Source organism: Aphelocoma coerulescens, chromosome 2, assembly GCF_041296385.1.
Source record: "Aphelocoma coerulescens isolate FSJ_1873_10779 chromosome 2, UR_Acoe_1.0, whole genome shotgun sequence".
Classification (NCBI taxonomy): Eukaryota; Metazoa; Chordata; class Aves; order Passeriformes; family Corvidae; genus Aphelocoma; species Aphelocoma coerulescens.
Window position 1 is genome coordinate 99,978,023 of NC_091015.1, and position 19,500 is coordinate 99,997,522.

Sequence of the window (19,500 nt, forward strand, 5' to 3'; positions counted from 1 at the left end):
CAGTTAGCATACAGTCTTTAAAGAAATAGCCATGTCTTCTCATTTTCTTATAAAAAAGCCTCTCAGACTGTTTGTTATCATTAGCTTTTAATGTTTTCATATGAAAAACAAAATCGGATTTCAATGAACATACTAGTATTTACTGGAAAGTTGGGGCCAGCAGAGCTTTTTGATAAGAGCTCTTATGGCAGCAAGTAAACCATGCCATTTTTATTTTCTGTGTCTCAGTTCAGGTGTAAAACGTGAATTCTAGCAACAACATTTACACAAAACCTCCTCATCATTCTTCATACCTAATATAATGTGGAATTATATAAGATACGGAATTGTATAAGAAAAACTACAGTTGAAACTTAGCATGCAATTCTCAGAAGTTCCTCTACATTCTGAGTGTAATACATAGAAAATACCAGGTAGTCAGTTTAGAGCTCCAGCAGTTCCTGAGGTTTCTACTGTGGTCCTGATTTCTACTCAACTCCCAAATTTTAAGTCTTTGCCTTCCTTGTAACTGTGTGCAAAACAAGGCCATGAAACATGACCTATTAAATCATACACACCTCAGTCATGTCTCACCTAGATCAAACTTCACCTACTGGCAGGACCAGATTGCTTTCCTGAGGGGACAAACTTGACCTTAAAGTTTTATGTTTCTCCAAAAACAGACAATATTAATTTCAAAACCTTTGAAAACTTCCATTTTATTTCCAGCATGTTCATCAGTTTAAACATTCTTTTGGCTAGTTTTCTAAATTAAACAACAGATCACCTGATTAAATAGGACTATATCCATTTACAAAACCCTGCATAACCTAATTATAGCTATTTCAAATAGGTTTAATCTAATCTGCAAGACAGCACGATGCTTACTGTTCAATTTATTGGGAAGAATACAATTTTCCTCCACTGTCAGAAAATCTATTCCTCCCCCATGTATTTTCTAGACAGTAAGCAGAGTTTGCATCCTCTACTGTCTAAAAAAAAAATGTATTCTAGTAAGCAGAAGAATTACTGGCTGCTTAAATAGCTACCAGCCTTAAATTCACCCATGATTTATTGTTGGAAAAAAAAGTAATTTGATTATACTTCACTTGGTAGCTTTAATTAATGTAAAATAACTAGATCCACAGTCTATGAAAATTAGTATTAATATTGGGCATATTACCATTAGGTACTCTCTGTTCAGTGTAATTATATTTAGTGAACAAAAATACAAATTTCTAACAACACAGAACTGCACCACTTTATGTCCTTATTCTACATTAACTCTCCTGTAATAAAAATCAGCACAAATGCGGGTCTAGTACCAGCATGTAACTAAGTTTGGGCCATGAAGTCCCTGATTCAGACAGTTTATTAGGATTGTTTCTGAGGATCAGGACTGAAGCAGTAACAGAGAAGGACACCCTGGTATCGATACTGTACATGGTTGTGACCAGGTCCTGTACATATTAAACTCGACAGTCCATGCCTTTGGAGCTCTGTTTAATTGTGCTGCTCTGTCTTCCACTCTGAGTTGTGTAAAGGGATCCACGAGATATTTCAGCTGCACAAAATGTCAGTCAACACTTCAGCTGCAAACTGCCAACACTCACTTTGTCTCCACCATTTGGAGTTTGTTTCTCTGTGTACAAGCTCAAAGCTGAAACCAGGAGGCATTTCAAGTCAAAAGACGCAGCTAAACACCTACCAAGTTTTTTCAGGAAGTCTGTGCCTACCTCCCACAATAGGAAAACAGCACTGGCTACTGTCTCAGCAAAAGCCTATCTCCAGTTTTGCAATTTCAATAGATTTTTGCACTGGAGTATGGTGACAGAACAAAATAATCCTCAAAATTCTCACAATTCATTCTGAAAAATTAGACTATTTTTTTTGGTCCCTAAACAGCTCATGGTTTTATCTGCTCTGCAGCATCATCTGGCATTAGGAGATATAAAGGAAATGTTACACACCTTTAGTCAATAATTAGATAAATAGAAAACATAAACTAATTCTACCAATCTCAACTGAAATGGTTCATTTTGCTGATGATGAGTTCAAGACCTCTGAAGTGTCAAAGTTCACAGAAAAGAGGCCTGGAAAACAAAGGCACTTAGGCCAGTAAGACTTCCTACTATGAGGTTATTCCTGTGCTTGAAGATATGGTTTTGCATGCTTCAGCAAAATGAGTTTAATTAAAGGCATCAGTGATTGTCAATCATTTTTACAATACTAATTTTAAAAAGCACTCAATGTACTTACCCTGATATATCTGAATAAATCGCTGTATCTACAAAATAGGTTGGCAAGAGGTGAAAAACCAAGAGCAAAATGGCTTTGCATCCCTGTCCTTGCACAAGCCACAAATCTAGCACTGCAGGGACTGCTGCCCAGTATGTCCCCAGAAATGGCACTGCTCCAAGGATTGCTGCTAATGCTAGAGCACACAGAAGCAGAAGTGAAAAAAATATCACAGAAACATATTTCACAAATATATTTACAGTTACATTCTGACACTTTTGCCACACCAGTAAGTCCCACTTCCATCAACTCTCGTAAATAAAGCATTGAAGAAGTGCCACATGAGGCTCTTGGTGTTTTATAGCTGTGATTTAGGAAAAAAGAAAATTACACCATTCCCTGTACAGAAGAGCTTCAGCAACTGACAGTCATAAGGAGTTACTTCCAAAAGATGCATCAATTTAGAAAAATTTCTAGTTAAACCAATCATGCACATTTCAAACTTTTACATAATTTCAAATTAGCAACTGTGTAAGGAAGCATACGAGCCCAAGTCTCATTCTAACTTACTGCATCTCCTGCAGTCATCCGTAATAGTGAGAAAGCAGGAAAACAGGAGATTTATGGCTCACCTATTTCTGTATGCAAACGTGTGTGCAAAGGTGCACACCCTTCTGATTACACAGAGACCTGTCGTAATCTAAAGCAAAACAGTTCTGCTGCCACTATAACTTAATTCACCAGGAATAAACACAATACACAGCACAACCAAGTGGGGTATTTTTCTTTTTTTTTTTTCATCTTGTTAACCAGAAAGCAAAAACTTTTTAAGATTTTCCTTTTATTTAAAGAAAAAAAATAATGATTAGACCTTCTAAGTAGGTCTAGTGACAATGCCTTTAAGGTAGTTGCACTTTATAATGCAGCCATTTCCTATTATATTGGGGTTTGCTGCTTTATAGCTTCTCCTTATGCTTCCTTGTACACAAACATTGTGCTATTACTATTACTATCATCATTCTTTTTAGAGAAAGAAGGGCAAAAGAGGAACAAGGGTGAAGGCTTTTCTCTGAGAAACTGTCCAGCCATTTCCAAAACTAAGATTAAAGAATAAAAGAAAACCAGAGGCTGGTAGTACAGTCAGACAACAGTACTAAGAATAAGAAGCATATATTTATCATGCATTTCCATGATAACACATCTTCCTGCATTTAGGCATTGTGAAAAATCATCACCTGTCAACTGTGAGAGAAACAGAAGCCAAGACAGGCAGAATGAAGTTAAAACTTGAAAAGACTTGAACTGAATACAAGGGAGAAGGAATTACATCCAGCAAACGAAACAGAAAGAAGAGGTAAAATAGCTGGTAGGGAATATGTTGTGGAAACAGAAAAAGGCAAGGCTCAGAGGTAAGAAAGCAATCAGGGTCTTCACCCAACCCACAGCCATATTCTCCAAGACCAGACTAACAACACTTAATAGTTCTGATTTTGTACAACAACTAATTACGTAATCTTATTTATAAAAATGTTGTAATTGTTCAAATTCTTACCAGATGGTATGAAGACTATGTTAATCCCAAATATAGTGTGAGTCAGCCAAGTGTAGAGTCCATAGAACCCAGCCATTTTGAGGGAAGCATCAAACACACCTCTAAAACAATCAAAGAAACTCTGTTAATTTTTATTTGCAAGAGGATTCCAAGAACTATGAAGATACACACACAAGTTACTTTGAATAACTGAAAACCCATCAGCGCCACAAATAACACATCTCAAAATGTAGCACTGAACCCTTTATACATCTGTTCCCTCTGAGAAGAATAAATATTCAGCACATCTGTCATTAAAGGCATTTAGACACAAAAACCAAGGGGTTCCAGGGATAAATCCCTTGAAAGAAACTGCTCAAGTATCAGACCACATTCTCTATCAAAAATAACCTTTTTTCTATGAGAAGCAGTACCATTCTACATACAAAGTACTTTTTCTTTCCTCTTTTCCACTCCTAGGTGTTCACTCATTTTCTTTATCTGCTTACATTTCTATATTGCTTTTTTTCATTGGATCCCCCTAGCTTTTAGGTTGCTTACTAGGTTACATTACTAAAAACTAAATAGTAAATCTGGTAATCTAATTCAGTCCTGCTGAATCTACACCCAAAGTTCTCCTCTCAGCAAACAGCTAAGTGCTGTGAAATTTTTACAGCACTAGGATGTATACACACATGGAGTATCCCATAACTGAACTGGAAACCCATGCCTTAAGTGTACAGCCACAAAACCCATAATCTCAAACTGCTAAATCTCATTATTGCATTGTGTCAGATTTTCACCCGTATTTGAGAAGTGAAGTTTTCCCAAAAATCACTATTTTGGCCTGAATCCAAGTAACCAAACCACCCTGAGTCTCACAACTCAGAACAGTCCTAACAGTTACATCATTGCAGAAGGGGTGGCACACGCACCCTCTTAGCAAAGATACACGTGAAGTTTGCTGATGTTAAGTTCCCATTTATAATTCATGCTTTTAGTTACATTGATTGTGTCTTTGCAGTTTTGGGAACTCTGGCAAGAGGGCAAAGAGGACAGGAAGACATACAACAGAAATCTTTGAGCCAGAGGATGAGTGGGAAGATTTTCACTGCACTTTGAAGGGGAACACAGTCTGCATAGAAAAACAGCCCTTTCTGGATCTAAAGTCTGTAACAGCACATTTTCCTTCCTCCATTGAGTCCATAAAGCCTTCTAGGAAAGAAATCTTCTCTGATATTAAATTACTAGGTAGAATCTTTTTGAACTACTAGCAAGAATTCCAAGACTCCCATCCCAGTTTTTGCTACTTTGGCCACCATCCTCATTCTTATTTCTGTAGGCAGTGTGAATATTTTTGCCCTCGTTTCCTGCCTAAGGGATCACTTTTAGATTTCTAAATGACTTCAGAATCAAAATGATCTTACTTAAAATTCATTCTCTGGAAGTTATGAGTGCATATTAAATCTCACACATCAACACTACTGTTCAAAATGTGAGATTCTCTTAACAGACTAACTAGGAACAACTGTTGTCAGCCATTTTTCCCTCCAAAAGAGGGAAAGGGAAAATACAGAAAAAAGCAAGCTTTAAAGAATGACCTAAAGTAACAACTCTAACCTTTGACAGGCAAGAATTATGTGGTGCATAAAGAAAGGGAGGGAATATTTACAAATATGTGGTGGCCTCAGTAACCAAAAGCCTCAATACTTCTCAGTTTACATAAACTTCTATTATATTAAAATGGAAAGCCACACCAAAATATATAAAATCTACAGATTTTGAAGAGTGACACACTCACTTGTATTTGAGTTATAAGAAAAGAATATTCAGACATAAAAAAAAAATTTGGCAAGGAGGCAAGAAAATCCCCAAACCCAAGGCTACAGTAAGAATGCTAAATGTGAGTTTGCATTAAGAATTCAAGATATTTGAATACTTTAGCTACTCAAAAGTCTTACTTTTCTGCATTTTCTGTGACATTTACCCAAGGTCTACTCTTTCTGAGGATATCATAGGAGCATAATATCTTTCTAAGGAGAACCTGTGCAGTGATCTTCAAGCAAATATTTTTCTTATCAAACAGGAACTGTGGCACCAATACATCACAGTTGTCAAAAATATTTTTAACTGTCCTTGAGTATCTCCTTATTTTTTCCAAGAGCTGTTTTCTGTACTGTAGTACCGATATTCCCAGAGAGACTACAAAAGAAGGGAAAACAGTGCTTTTATGGTAACCCAAAGAGAGACAGCAAGCCAGGGAAGAAAAATGTTGAAGGTGTCTATAAAATAAGTTACTTTCTTAGTCGCAGTTCAAGGACTTGGCAGTCAGATGCACTAGTAGAACAACAGAAAAATTAGTCCAGGACTAAGAGGTAGTCCTGGTCTGATGTCATTCTGCAAGCTGACATGGAATATATTTCAATGGCCAAACAGTGCATACCTCAGAAAGACTGTAGAACAGTACAGCATCTCTCTGGCTCTGTACTGCTAATACACACAGCTGAGAGGGAAAGGCATCACACAGAGCTGGGAAGCTGGGAAGTGGTCAAGCAGGAAGCCAGAGGAGGCTACACTTAGTTTAATTCTCCTCCTCTCCTTCCCCTTGGTTTGTGTCTGCCTCAACTAAAGTTATAAAACGTCATAAAAAAGGTACAAGGGATTCTACTTTGTGGCAGGTGTGGACCAGGAGAACTTTAAAGTCTCTGAAAACTCCTGTTTGTTACTTTCTGGTAACTGCCACAAAAACTAAAAATCATTATCTTAAAGTCTCTGGAAATTCCTATCTATTTTTCTTCACAGTTAAGGCAGCAAAAAAAAAATTTCTGAAAACACTAACCAGAATCTTATCAGCAGTTTGCTTCAGCTAGTCTGCACCTGAGACACCAGACCTTAAAGATCATGAGGTATGCTAGTGCCAGTGCTCCATGAATTTATTACCATCTGTAAAATGCAGGCCTTCCTGGTGTAATTGTGACAGTAAGTAAGTTTCATCTCTTAATACATTACTGGCACACATACAGCTTCCTTTTATATACAAGAGTAATTGTATGATTCAGAAATCAGAAAATCTGATTGCTGCTCACGTCTCACTTTGGCACTGTATCTGGATGAACCACTTTACCTGCAAGAGCTGACATCTGCAAATGTGTAATTTATGAGCACTTAATGCCAGTTTGGCATAAGGCATACTTAGACATACGTATTCTATTTTATAGAGTTTTGAAAAGCATGTAAAATATAAAAAAAAAAAATCAGAGAACATGGGTCATGCTTCACATTATTGAGATTAAAAATGAAGAAACTTCTGTGAAATGCTTCTGGCACAGCTGGACTACTTTTTTTTTTTTTTTTTGGGTACAAAAGTAGTTCCTTCTACTAAGTTCTTTCCCTAAGCTAGGGAATTTACTTGTAGATTCCACAAGGAAAAGGGCCACCTTTTCATTTTATGGGTTTTGTGGATTTTTTTTTTCTTTTACTGATTGGCCATAAAAAGTCTGGAGCTTCCCTTTTATTACTACTGTAGTTTATATCAAATGTATGTCCACCTGAATTTCAGTTCACTTCACAGAGGCTGATGGTAAAGTCTATTCACTTTTATTGACACAATGAGATTTCAAAAATTTCAACCTAATGCTGCAACAACCGCAGCTGAAAAGAGCCTTTCAGCTCAGATCATGAATTTTTTGACCTCAGAGTTAATTTGATTTTCTAGATCTCTCTGTTCCCAGAGCACTGAAGGAAAGAAGAGCATATGGGCTGAAATAATGAGGATTTGAGTTACCAGAAAGATTACAGTAAGCATATCATGAGTTCAGAAGAGGGATTTTCTGGTTATTATACTAAACTTATATGAACAGGCATATGAACCCTGGCTTGTGAATGGGCCTAAGACTAAAAACTAGACAAAAGTGCTATTTGTCTTTGGAAAAGTTTGCAAGAAATAACATTTCTCTAAATGCCTTACACATCACTTTACAAGCCATACAACAGTTTACAATTCAATTAAAATGCAGGCTTGGTAACAGAACACCCTCAGCCAAATACACTGTTAGAAAAAGACAATTTCACTCTTTTGTCATCTTCCTCACACCACTGATGTTTGGTATTTCCCATATTCTCTAGTAGACACTAAAAGGATTGTACTGTATCTTTGTTGCAAAATCTTTCTGTATAGAAAGCTGACTAACTGAAAATGATGCTTTAAGAGATTTCAGCTATTCAGTTTCTTCTGAGAATACAACTGTCACATTTTAAAAGTAGAGAGTTCAAAATAAAAATGAAATGCATTCAAAACTTCACAGCATGGTTTCACAATTTATTTCAGATCAGGGTAGCTCAGAAGTGTCACAGGAAAGGAGCCTTCCCATTCCTCTGCTCTCCAGATTCACTTCTGTCCCAGATGACCCTTCCTCTGTCTACCTGCCAGCACAGTCTCCATTATGTGCCATGACACCTTTTACAATGAATTCAGCTGACAATGATTTTATGATATGTTAGTTTTTACTAAAACATAGCTCAGGTCTCTACTCCCCAGCCAACTCATAAGCAGTGGCTTAAACAGCTGCATTCCCATCAGGAAAGAAGCCAGTACACTCCTGGCTGGAGAGCAAGAACACATCAGTGTACTTACCCCAGCTGAAACTAACACTCACTGTCACTGTAACTTCAAAACCAAAGGACTCTTGGTGGTGTCTGAAGAACTTTCTTTCTTCACACACCACCAATATCTGTTGCAAAAGATAAGCTGCCAGTGACAGCTATTATCTTAAGAAAGACCAAGGTATTCTTCTACAATGATCCCCCAAATTTCAAGTGATCACCAGGAGAACATTGAAGAATAAAATGACTCAAAGTCCTTTTGAAAAAAACCTCTTAAGATGTTCTTTGACTCTCTTTAAGGGTTCTGTTCTTTTAGGGATAAAAAATGACCCTCTTTATATTTCAGTTTCAAATTAAACATGAAAGTAAGCAAAGTGCACTAAGATAGATTTCAGCTATGAATAAAGGAGAAGTGGCAGGACATGTTTCTTGACAGAGTAAAACCATCTCAGGAGCAATATAAATATGCAAATTACTTTCAGAGATGACTCCATGACAAGATTTCAACAGTTTTGCTGCTGAAATTAATTCCTCCTCATGAATGATACAAGTGTTCAAAACAGCTCCAACATATGCAGGCTAGTAATGACACTAATCAGAAAAAGTGATACAGTCTTGTATCAAAGCATAGTTCCTCCAGATAGTATAACTGATGCAAATACTGCATACACCTCCCAAGGCAGGACAAGGCTCCAATAACTTTATCAAAACATCAATAAAGAGTGACAACCAGTCTGAAGGACACAGTAACACACAGACTTTCTTCTCTAACAGAGAAATGTCTACATTCTATGAAAAATAGCAACCTGTAAGAAATTCTACATCTGATTATTTCTTTAAAATCCTTTTGTATTTGTCATAATTTTTTAATTACTACTTTGGCCTGTACTTGTAAAAGCTTACAATTATTCTTCTGAGAAGCACATTTGAAAGGACCAGTTATTTCTGAATCACCTAGTTCTAACATTTCCAGATTTTTATCATGAATAGACAATTACTAAGTGCAATACTGAACTAGTCTTAAAATGGATCTTAGAACACAACATATAAAAATGCAAACTTGTTCAGACCAAAGATCTGTCTAGCCAGCATCCCGTCTCCAGTACAGTCCAGAAGCAGATGCTAAGGGAACAAAAGAAATAGGACAAATCTATTCAACAATCCCCCCTGAACATCCTCCCAACCTCTATTTTCATGTCAGGGGATATTAGGAACCTCATGCAGGCCTTCTATTAATTAATCATCAATTAATATCTCTTCTTAGTCCTCCTGTTCAATCCTGCAAGTTGCTGCAACTCCAGCATTCTTTTGCAAAATCCTACCCATGCCTACTGCCTGCTGCATGAACCAACACTTTTTTTGGAAGTGCCTGCTTGCTTTTTGGTGACACTAAGATTTTATCCTAGAAGAGACCACAGGCAGTCCAACTCAGTCATCCTTTTCACGCTGGTTCCGATTTTACAAACTTCACTTGTGCAACATCCTTTTTTCCAGGCTGAAGAGTTCTAACCAGCTCAGTCACTCCTCCCAGCCAAACTGATACATGCCTTCATTTCTCTAACCAGTCTTGTTGCACTTCTAGCTTTTTGAGATGCAGAAACCAGAATGGCACGCAGTAACTCAGGGTACAGGCAAATCATAGTTTCATACAACGGGAGTAACATTCTGTGCTTCTGTTGTCCAGGTCTGTGGTAACATATCTTAATGTTTGACATGCCTGGCAGATGTTTTTTTAATATTACCAAGCACTATGCTAGCCTGTGCACCAGAAAATACAACTCCCAAGTGATAAGAGTCAGCACAGCAGTAATGAGTTTATGTGTGAAGTTAGGACTGGTTCTCACCCGCATGCATCACTTTCATGTACGCTACATTTCATCAGTCACTTTATCTCCCAGACACTGCTCTCCTCTAACGGAGTTTGTCTACAATCCTGCTCCATCCACGCCTTCTCTGGGCAACCTGTTCCAGGGTCTCACCACTCTCACAGTAAAGAATTTCTTCCTTATATCTAATTTAAACCTACCCTCTTCCTGTTTATAGATAATACTCCTTGTCCTTGAAAGTCTCAGGAAAGAGATACTGTAAAAAGCCTTTATTAAATTTTGGTAGAACATAGCAGACAGATGAGCTTATTAAGAGTCCTGCTTGCCCACACTTCAAAAAACATGAGGAGTAAGGCCGAACTTCTTTCTGTTAAAACTCTGCTGATTCTTTGCCAACTAAATCATATTCACCAAGTGCTGGCATGTCCTTAAGTTCCTACTAAGCTTTACAGTACCAATATCCAGCTTACAAGTTAGTACTTTCTGGGTTCCCTGGAACAATTTTTTTTTTTTATTTTGCCCTTGAGATTTCTACAGTTATCATCAGTCACTCCCAACAATTTGCCACTGCTTATTTAATCTACAGACACAGCTCTTCTACAGACACTGTAATTTCTGAGAGATTCTGCTGTAGCTCATCCATAAGAAGAGTTTCATAATGTGACCCCCTCCACTTACCTCCACAGCATCAATTTACCTCCCCCCTGCAACAACCTGCAGCAGCCTTGTGGTTGCTGAGCACTCCTTGTCATCCCTCAGCCCTCTGACTGCTTGTTGCTCCTGCCGCATATGAAAAATTATACTTTGGTTTAATAGCATTTTGTGGAGCTTTGAGTAAATGAATCCAACTCAGCACCACCCCCACCCTCACACTTCAGGCCTATTTCTATCTGCTGAAGTTTATGATCCTTTCATTTATTTAGCAGAAACTTCACCTTTTTAGAGGATAGTTTCTCATTTCCTTGGCCTTTAATATTTTGCTGCTCAGATATGCACTCTCTCTTCCCTTCAGCCTTACTTAGCTGTTAGCATGCACTGGCACTAACATTTATTATTCTCCACACCACTTGTAAGGAAGTAAATTCTTTAGATTCCCATTTTAGCTTGAAAAATTCATGAATGAGAGCAACAGCTAGCTGGAGTCAATACTGCCTGAGATCCATTGCAGTCTTACACTAAGAAACTCCCAAACTGTTCTGACTATTCTGATTATAAAATTATGAAACACAAGCATAAGGGGGTATTTTCACTGCTTATCTTGGTGGAGACAATAAATAATGGATTGACCTTACAGCTCGAAAAAAAAGGGAAAAGCTAAAGCTGTGATGTTAAATCTTTGAAATATCAGGAAATCCTGAAGTTTTATGTAAGACTTCATGCTGTCTTCTTACACTACAATAGATCTGTATTTTAGATAGCAGAAATCTAACCAAGGTTATAATAACATATACTGCAACATTAAATACACACATGAAGAATTATTAGATATGCAAGCATAGAACCCTGCAACATTATAAAAATAATTCTAATAGTATACTTTTATTCTTAGAAATACCAGATGGAAGATCTTTTCCCTATATATTTATTAAGTCTTTCAGCAACCCTTGTCTTTCCATGCCTCCCAGTTAGCCTGCTTTAGAAGCAAAGAGAAAAACTAACTGGCTGAGCTAAATTCCCGATGTAAATTAAGCATCACTCTCTTTACTGATACAGCTTATGTCATTACCAACTAAACTTTCACTCAAATAGGTTCTGACATACAACTGAATTTTAAAAAGTTGGTGCCGTAGTAAAAGAAAAGTTGTGTATATATACAAAAGCCTAAGTGCAACATATAACTAAGGGACACTAGTATGTAAGATGCAATGTAGTTACCTTATTCTTAAAGGTTGCAGGAAAATCTACTTATGTGTTTAAAAGTGTTCCCACACACACACTAACCTACATCCTCCATGTTTACAGAAATCTTCAGTCTTAAAAAACACTGGGCAGCCACAGAATTACACACTAGAAATATGCACTAAGACAAACTGCTGTTAGAACACAGAACATGCCACCTGGAATATGAAAGAAGCCAATGGCAAAATATCAGCCCTGTCTCAGATAAAGCAAGGAGTCCTTAGCAGCCTCTCAATGTGTTTGATACCAGCCTGCAGGGCAGAGAGAACACAATTGTCTGTTTCAGCACCAGGTTACGCACTTAGATAATCTTGTGAATTAGGGGTAGTAAACTCCAAAATTCAGATTAAATTCACAGACTGTGTGACATACTTCACCCAAATTAATATGTATAATAATGAACATTTTTTCATAGTTTCAAGTAAATTCTGGAGTAAAGACTAAGAATAAGAAATAAATTATTTTCTGAAATTTTCTTTGAAGGTCTGTTTTTCTTTGAAATATTATTTGAATAACTGATTGAAATCATGTGTACATAAAGCAATACAAAGACAGCTGTGTTTAAGAACAAGTATTTTCTATATAAAAGGAAATATGGGTAAAGACAAATTCTAGGGTGGCTCTTCTTGCAAATATGAGAATATTTAAGACTAAAAAAGTACTGTGAGCAAGTCATGTGTTTATTGCTTCTAAAACAGGCAGCTTAAACTACTACTATCTATCCCACGGGGATGATCAGGTTATGGTTACTGTCAGTTTGGTTCCACATATGCACTGAAACAATGTAGCATCTCATACAGATTTGCAGACCATATTGAATTTTATTTCCGATAACTCAGCTGAAGCTTTCCTTTCTTCAATATAATGAAACACAAAATATGTCTGTTATTCCCAGTTTTAGACTGGGCAATTATTTCATTACAGAATCATACAATCATTAAGGTTGGAAAAGACGTCCAAGATCATCAAGTCCAACCTTTGACCAATCACTACCTTGTAAACTAAACCATAGCAGTGAACGGCATGTCTGGTTGTTTCTTGAATACTTCTAGGAATAGTGACTTCACCACCTCCCTGGACAGTCCATTCCAATGCTTGACAAACCTTTCTGTGAAGAAATTCTTCCTAATGTCCAACTTAAACGTCCCCTGGTACCACCTGAGGCCATTTCCTCTCATCCTGTTGCTTGTCACCTCAGAGAAGAGGTGCCCTACCGGGCTCCACACTCCTTTCAGGAGTTGTAAAGAGTGATAAGGTCCCCCTTCAAGCCTCCTCCCTCAAGCCTCCTTTCCTCCAGACTAAACAACCCCAGCTCCCTCAGCTGCTCATCATAAGAATTGTGCTCCTGACCCTTCACCAGCTCCACTGCCCTTCTCTGGACACACTCCAACATCTCAATGTCTTTCGTGCAGTGAGGGGCCCAGAACTGGACACAGCACTCGAGGTGTGGCCTCACCAGAGTGGAGTACAGGGCAACAATCACAGCCCTGGTCTTGCTGGCCACACTATTCCTGATACAAGCCAGGTGCCATTGACTTCATGATTAAGACAGAAACATTAAGACACAGTATTTTTCAATTCTATTCCCATCTCATAACATACACTTTAAGTAAAGCTTGAAAGATTTCAGTACGGTCCTATTAAATGCAGTCGTGTGACAAAGGATTTCAGCAAGAGATAACTCCTGCTACTAAAGAACATTCATTGCATGCAAAAATTCTGTCAAAATATAATCAGTTAACAGTTATCTTTGAAAAATTAATCTGAAAGAAATTATTAATGTTGAAGTAAAATAAACAAGATCACACATTTTGCTTTTTCTAAGCATTAGCTTAACATGCTGGAAGATTATTGTTTTCTGTGGGAATTTTATCATTGTCTCATTTTCTCCATAATCACTGCCAGGATGCCACAGCCAACCAATTAGATGTTTAAACAGCTGGGATTTTTTTTGTTTGTTTGTTTGTTTATTCATTTGTTTGCATGCTAGCTCATTTCAGATCTCTTTAGATGCTAATAAATAAAAGTTAAAATTTCATTGAGAACCTATTTCATCCATCAAGACACTATAGGTTTTTTTCATATCAAATCCTTTTTCTGACTTTGCAACCGATTTCAGCTAAGTGTAACAATTTCCTCTTAAGAAATACATACTATTTTAAGTGACTTTTCTATAACCAATGAAAAATCTGATCAAATTTGAGGTGTGCATGGCAAATGAAGAAAATGAAGCAAATAATGATAACCTTTCTCAGACTGAAAACAAACAGTACTCATCTTCCCGGCATTACAGAACAAACTTTCACTAACACATGTTTCAAGGCATCACTCAAAGTACTAATTGGGGTTTAAGACCATTTCACAACGTAATTAGGCCCCACCAAAACTGAAAGCTGCAGTAACTTTAAGCCACAGCCATACCCGTGTGCATGCACTCATGTGAAAGTATCGCACACACTAAATTGCACTGAGGCCGTGAGAACATGCAACTTAGTAATGTGCAATATCTCCACCAGAGCAAGCAGAATGGGAGCTTCGGGGAAGAAGGGTATGGTGCATTCAGGAAGAGAACAACATGCTGCTCAGGGCAAGGAAAATGGTTCAGGCAAAGGTGTGCATGCTACTACTTGGAAACCTGTGAGCTGGAGAATTACTGCTTCATCCATTCAGGACAAAAACAAAACAAAAATCAAAATCCAGACAAGAGCACCCCCTCCCTTTTTAAGGGGTAAAGAATATAATTTTCCTACTTATGCAGTGAAGCAGGCGACTCATGAACCACCCTTCTGAATAAAGCAAACCTCACACTGTTAATGGGCAGATAATGATTCCCCTCAACCTTCAAAGTACTACATTATTAATTGTAGTTACAACGAAGAATTTCACTAACTACTATTGAGAACTAAAATCATCTAAATACAGTAAACTGGCCCAAGTGGTCTTCATATTTGTAAAGCAAGTCATCTTCCTAAACCTGATAGGGTGGTGCCATAAGAATTCCTGCAGCTGAACCTACTTTGGCATAACCCTTCTGCTACAGTCACCACTCCCCTCCCTGTCCCCCTTTCTTCAGATTCCTATGGCTGACTTTAAGTGGTTTCAGTGAAAGTAAATAATGTATTTACTATATTCACAGGCAACTAAGCACCACTGTCAGTCAAGGGAGACTCTTGCACATAATGAAATATTACCTTTGTAATTCATCACATTTTTTTCCTGATACCCACTTATGCAATATGGAAAACAACGGAAAAAAAATTAACAAAAAAACCCCAAACAAACAAACAAACAAACCCCAAGCAACAACAACAAAAAAGGACAGAACCGTGGAGGGATGAAATGCAAAGGACAAATGAAGAATTTATGAATTTATCAAGAAGAAAAAAGAGTAATGAAATGTGGCCACATCAGGAAAGTCAGAATCAGACTGAGAAAGACCTGAGATTGCAAACCAAGAAGAGGGGAAACAGATAAACCAACTGGCCATGAAGGACCAAAACTACTAGAGAACAGAAGCTCTTTTACTGCTGAGGCATTAACAGTATTTAGGATTATTATAACTTCCCTAAATTTTTATTTCCCACCTCATTTACAGGCAATGGCACATGAAATTCCAGCATGGAATTTTGAATTAGTCAGTTGATTTGAAAGAGAACCAGTACTTCATACATCAGTCAGAAATCCCTTTGGTGACATATGCCATTGGTACTGATCTTTCTCCCAGGTTTTTTACTGCGTTTTAGGGAATCACCACACAACTACTGACTCTCCTCTTCCCTGTAGATTAAACTCTGCCTTCCACAAGATGCAAACAATGAGGAGAAGCAAATGCAATATATGACAACAAAGCACACACAAGTGTTTAGTCCAAAATCATAGGAGCATTTTAGTGACTGAAAATTGGGAAAACTGGTTTATGACCAATTTGCAAATCTGTGTTTGTTCTATAGCCCAAACACTGCTGGTTCCCATCTGGAGGGCTGCTTGGAGGCAGGCAGCATTGCCTGTGAGAACTGGGATAACTCAGTCAAAGGCAGGTATCTGGGGCAAGGGCAACTGCCCAGCTTACAGTCACATCCACAATCTGGGAAAAGACCAAACCAGCAGCAGACCATCCCTTGGGTTGCCTTTTGCCCTCCAGTCCTGAGAGAGACCTAGAAAACAGTTATTTTGTTGACTGTCAAGGGATGTGTGGCCCCTTCTTTCCCTTCATGAAGAGGTGCCATCTCTTCAGCACTGAGGCCTGAAGGACTGGGGAGAGGAGGACCTTTCTTCCGTCAAGCTGCTGCCTTCCCCACGTGGCAAGGGACATTCCCATCAGCTGTCCTGCCTTCCCCAGATGGGAAGGGACACCCATAACCTGTAACCTGTCCAACCACCACCCAAGTCTTGACTTCAAACCAGCATCAGCCCCACCACTGCCCTGAGTCACCCCACAACCAGCAGCATTCCCACAATTGTTTCTACATCACCAGCAGCATCTCCACAGGAATTTGTCCTGCTGAGCACACAGCAGTGCTCCTACAGCCATCCCCTTCTACTGTTCATGCTCACCCAGCTGGTTACTGGAGGCTGTCACTTGCTGAGGTCAGTGTAAGTGGCAGTCACTGCTCTCCCCTGGTCCCACTAGGACAGTCACCTCCTCAAAGCAAGGCGTATGCTATTCCCAGCACAACTTATCCTTGGTGGAGCTGTGCTGGCTGGTGCATCCAAGCCAGCTTCTGTCTTTCATGGCTCTGCCTTTGGACCCCTAGGTTTGCCAAACAAGCTCTTGGCTCAGGCATGGCATGATGCTTCATCAAATCCCTGGTCGATCCCACTACCTGATACATGCTGCTGGCATTCTGCCTCCCTGGCAGAATGGATGAATGAATTTCCCATCAAAGGCCAGGAGGGGAATTCATCCCATGGTTTGCAGCAGGCAGTTCTTGGATTACACTCAGCTTCTTCAAAACTCCTATCGTGTCACTACAGCTGCATCTATTTTTTCCCACTACTCAAGTTCAAATTTATAATCTGAGGTATTTTGACAGAAACAGTGAGATTCAACACTTGGCTCAAAGCAGCCTGGAAAGCTGCTCTTACCCCTCTGTAGCTCATAAATCTATTTGTGTGAACAGAGAACTGTCACTGTATTTGCAAATTCATCATGAAGGGAGTTAGAAAAATATTTATAAAATGTATAGCTACTTATAGTCCATAAAATAAAAAAACACAGCACAGTTCCGATGAGAGAAATTGAAATGGGAAAAGGTCTTGGTTTATTTAAGAGCTTGCTGGGTAACATCTTTAAATTAAGGGATTTCTTGAGCTACAGAAATGAGTTGCCAAGTGCCCTCCTCTTCTTTCCCCTTGCCCTTTTCCTCTGAAATAAATGGCAAAGCACACAAGGGAACAGACTTCTCTGATTACATCCAAGTTTCCTAGTGCTTTTCACAAACACATTTTAAGTAAAAGAGCAACAGAAGTGACTGACAACTTGGAGGATTATTGTTTTTATGTCATTTGGTTTATGAGCAACAGAGAGATTAAGTCTATCTCTTGCTAGGAGGATCCTTGCCCTCTAGACAGGACTAGTTAGATGCTGTCTTAGCTTTGTGCACATGCTGTGTCCTGCTGAACAGTGGTGGGAGCTGGAACACAGCTGGTGACTTTTGAGATTCATTAACTTAATCTTTTTGGTCTACTTGAAAGCATGGATATTTTGAGGGTGAATTCATGTTGTGTAATGCTGTCATAGTCTAATGATGAAAGTAATTACAGATGTTTCATTGTTTGACAAAATTCATAACACAAATGAAGCCTCTTCCATCCTACCACCGAGCACTAACATTCATTTCGCATGCCATTTACAAATGAGGTAGGTGAAGAAGCCATTTTTAGGTTCCTAACCCTGCAGCAACAACTCATCTCCAAAAGGAAAGAGTAATTGCTACTTTGTGACAAAAGAAAGGGCTTGAAGTAGCAATTGTTTTTCATAAGGCAACAGATTAGGCATGCATAAACTCTTGAGAAATTGTTACTGTACTCGCCATACTTACGTACTGAAGATCACAGTAAGTCTGGAGTGGAATGCACGCTAACTGAGAACCATTAGGATAAATCCTTAGGTACAACTGAGAAGTGAGGAACTTCTGAAAATCTCAGAAGAATCATTCCAAAGAATTCAAATAAGGCACCAAGTACAGGGCGCTCCAAACAAATATGAATGACTGATTCAGGCTACCTTAGTGAATACACAGACGGAGATCCCTTGTGTATGACAAGCTGCTCCACATTCTCCAGATTCTCAGACACTGGCTTTTGCTCATCATATTTGCAGTTACTGATGCATGCTGGCTCTATCCTACTCATTTTCCTGTGGCTTTTCTAAAATTATTTTCTTTCTTTCCTCCATTCTAATTCTGATAAATACCTGTCATAGTCACATATCTGTAAACTTATAACTGCATTTAATACAATCCTCCTCACATAGTATCCATGCCCAGATAAACCATATCCTAGGTTTTCACACTGTTCCCCTCTAGAATGGGCTAAAGAGAACAACTTGTGAGACAAGTATGAGTTTCTAAATCTGCTCACACTATTCAGAAAAGATAGAACTGAGATACTAACCATGTGATCAATGAAAACTCAATAGTAGTCACTCAAGAGAAGGGCTATTAACTGTTTGGCAGAATTCCAAATCTGTTGTTTTCTGCCTGAATTGCCCCTTCATTTCAAATGACTACAGCAGTTAGCACTGTTGTTCAAGACCCTACACAACTTAATATAACTTTCCCATTGTTAAAATGGCAATCACTTAGCAATTTTGGAAAGCACTTTAATACCTCCCCAGTTTAAAGCTTACTCTTGTATTGTACATATGCACAAGATGACACAGAAAGCAGTGGTATAAGAGGCAATGGCCATACAGAATTTAGCATGGAGTCTGTTCACTTTGCCCAGACCATCAACTTTTTTGTAAAAGTACACTATGATTTAAACACATTATATAAAATCTTGTTTATTACACTACCAGCATGTTAGTGTTTCAAGCTGCTAACAGGTGAAAGCTGGTGATTTCATTCATCTGTGACGAATGAACATTAGTACACCACCCCAAAAATAGCTTTGTGAACCATATCTAAAAACATACAAAATCCTTCTTCAGTTACTGAAGAAGTTTAGAGCTGACACACAAGATTGGTGACTAAGCATGAAACACCATGAATGTACTCTGTAGGTGCAGTACAATAGTGTTCCAAGTATGATAAGGAGAGCGCTCCCCTGTTGCTCTCTTTGAGGTAATTTGGTTTACGGAGTTCATGAACTAGATTTCTTTCAGATGAAATTAAACTGGAAAATATACTCCAGAAGCATATCTAATACATTCCAGGTACAAATGGGTACTTATTCTCCCATATTAGAAAAAATACTTCAAAC

General features: G+C 38.4%; 1 protein-coding gene across 2 annotated transcripts in view; it reads right to left on the reverse strand.

Moving 5' to 3' along the window:
- Nucleotides 1-19,500, reverse strand: part of TMEM245 (transmembrane protein 245) — a 79,360-nt gene that overhangs the window by 8,576 nt on the left and 51,284 nt on the right. For both annotated transcript variants that reach the window (XM_069004151.1, XM_069004152.1), the window contains 2 exons: nt 3,770-3,870; nt 2,239-2,413 (listed from right to left, as the gene is read on the reverse strand). In XM_069004151.1, coding sequence (XP_068860252.1) covers nt 2,239-2,413; nt 3,770-3,870 — 276 coding nt within the window. The remainder of the gene's footprint in view (nt 1-2,238; nt 2,414-3,769; nt 3,871-19,500) is intronic.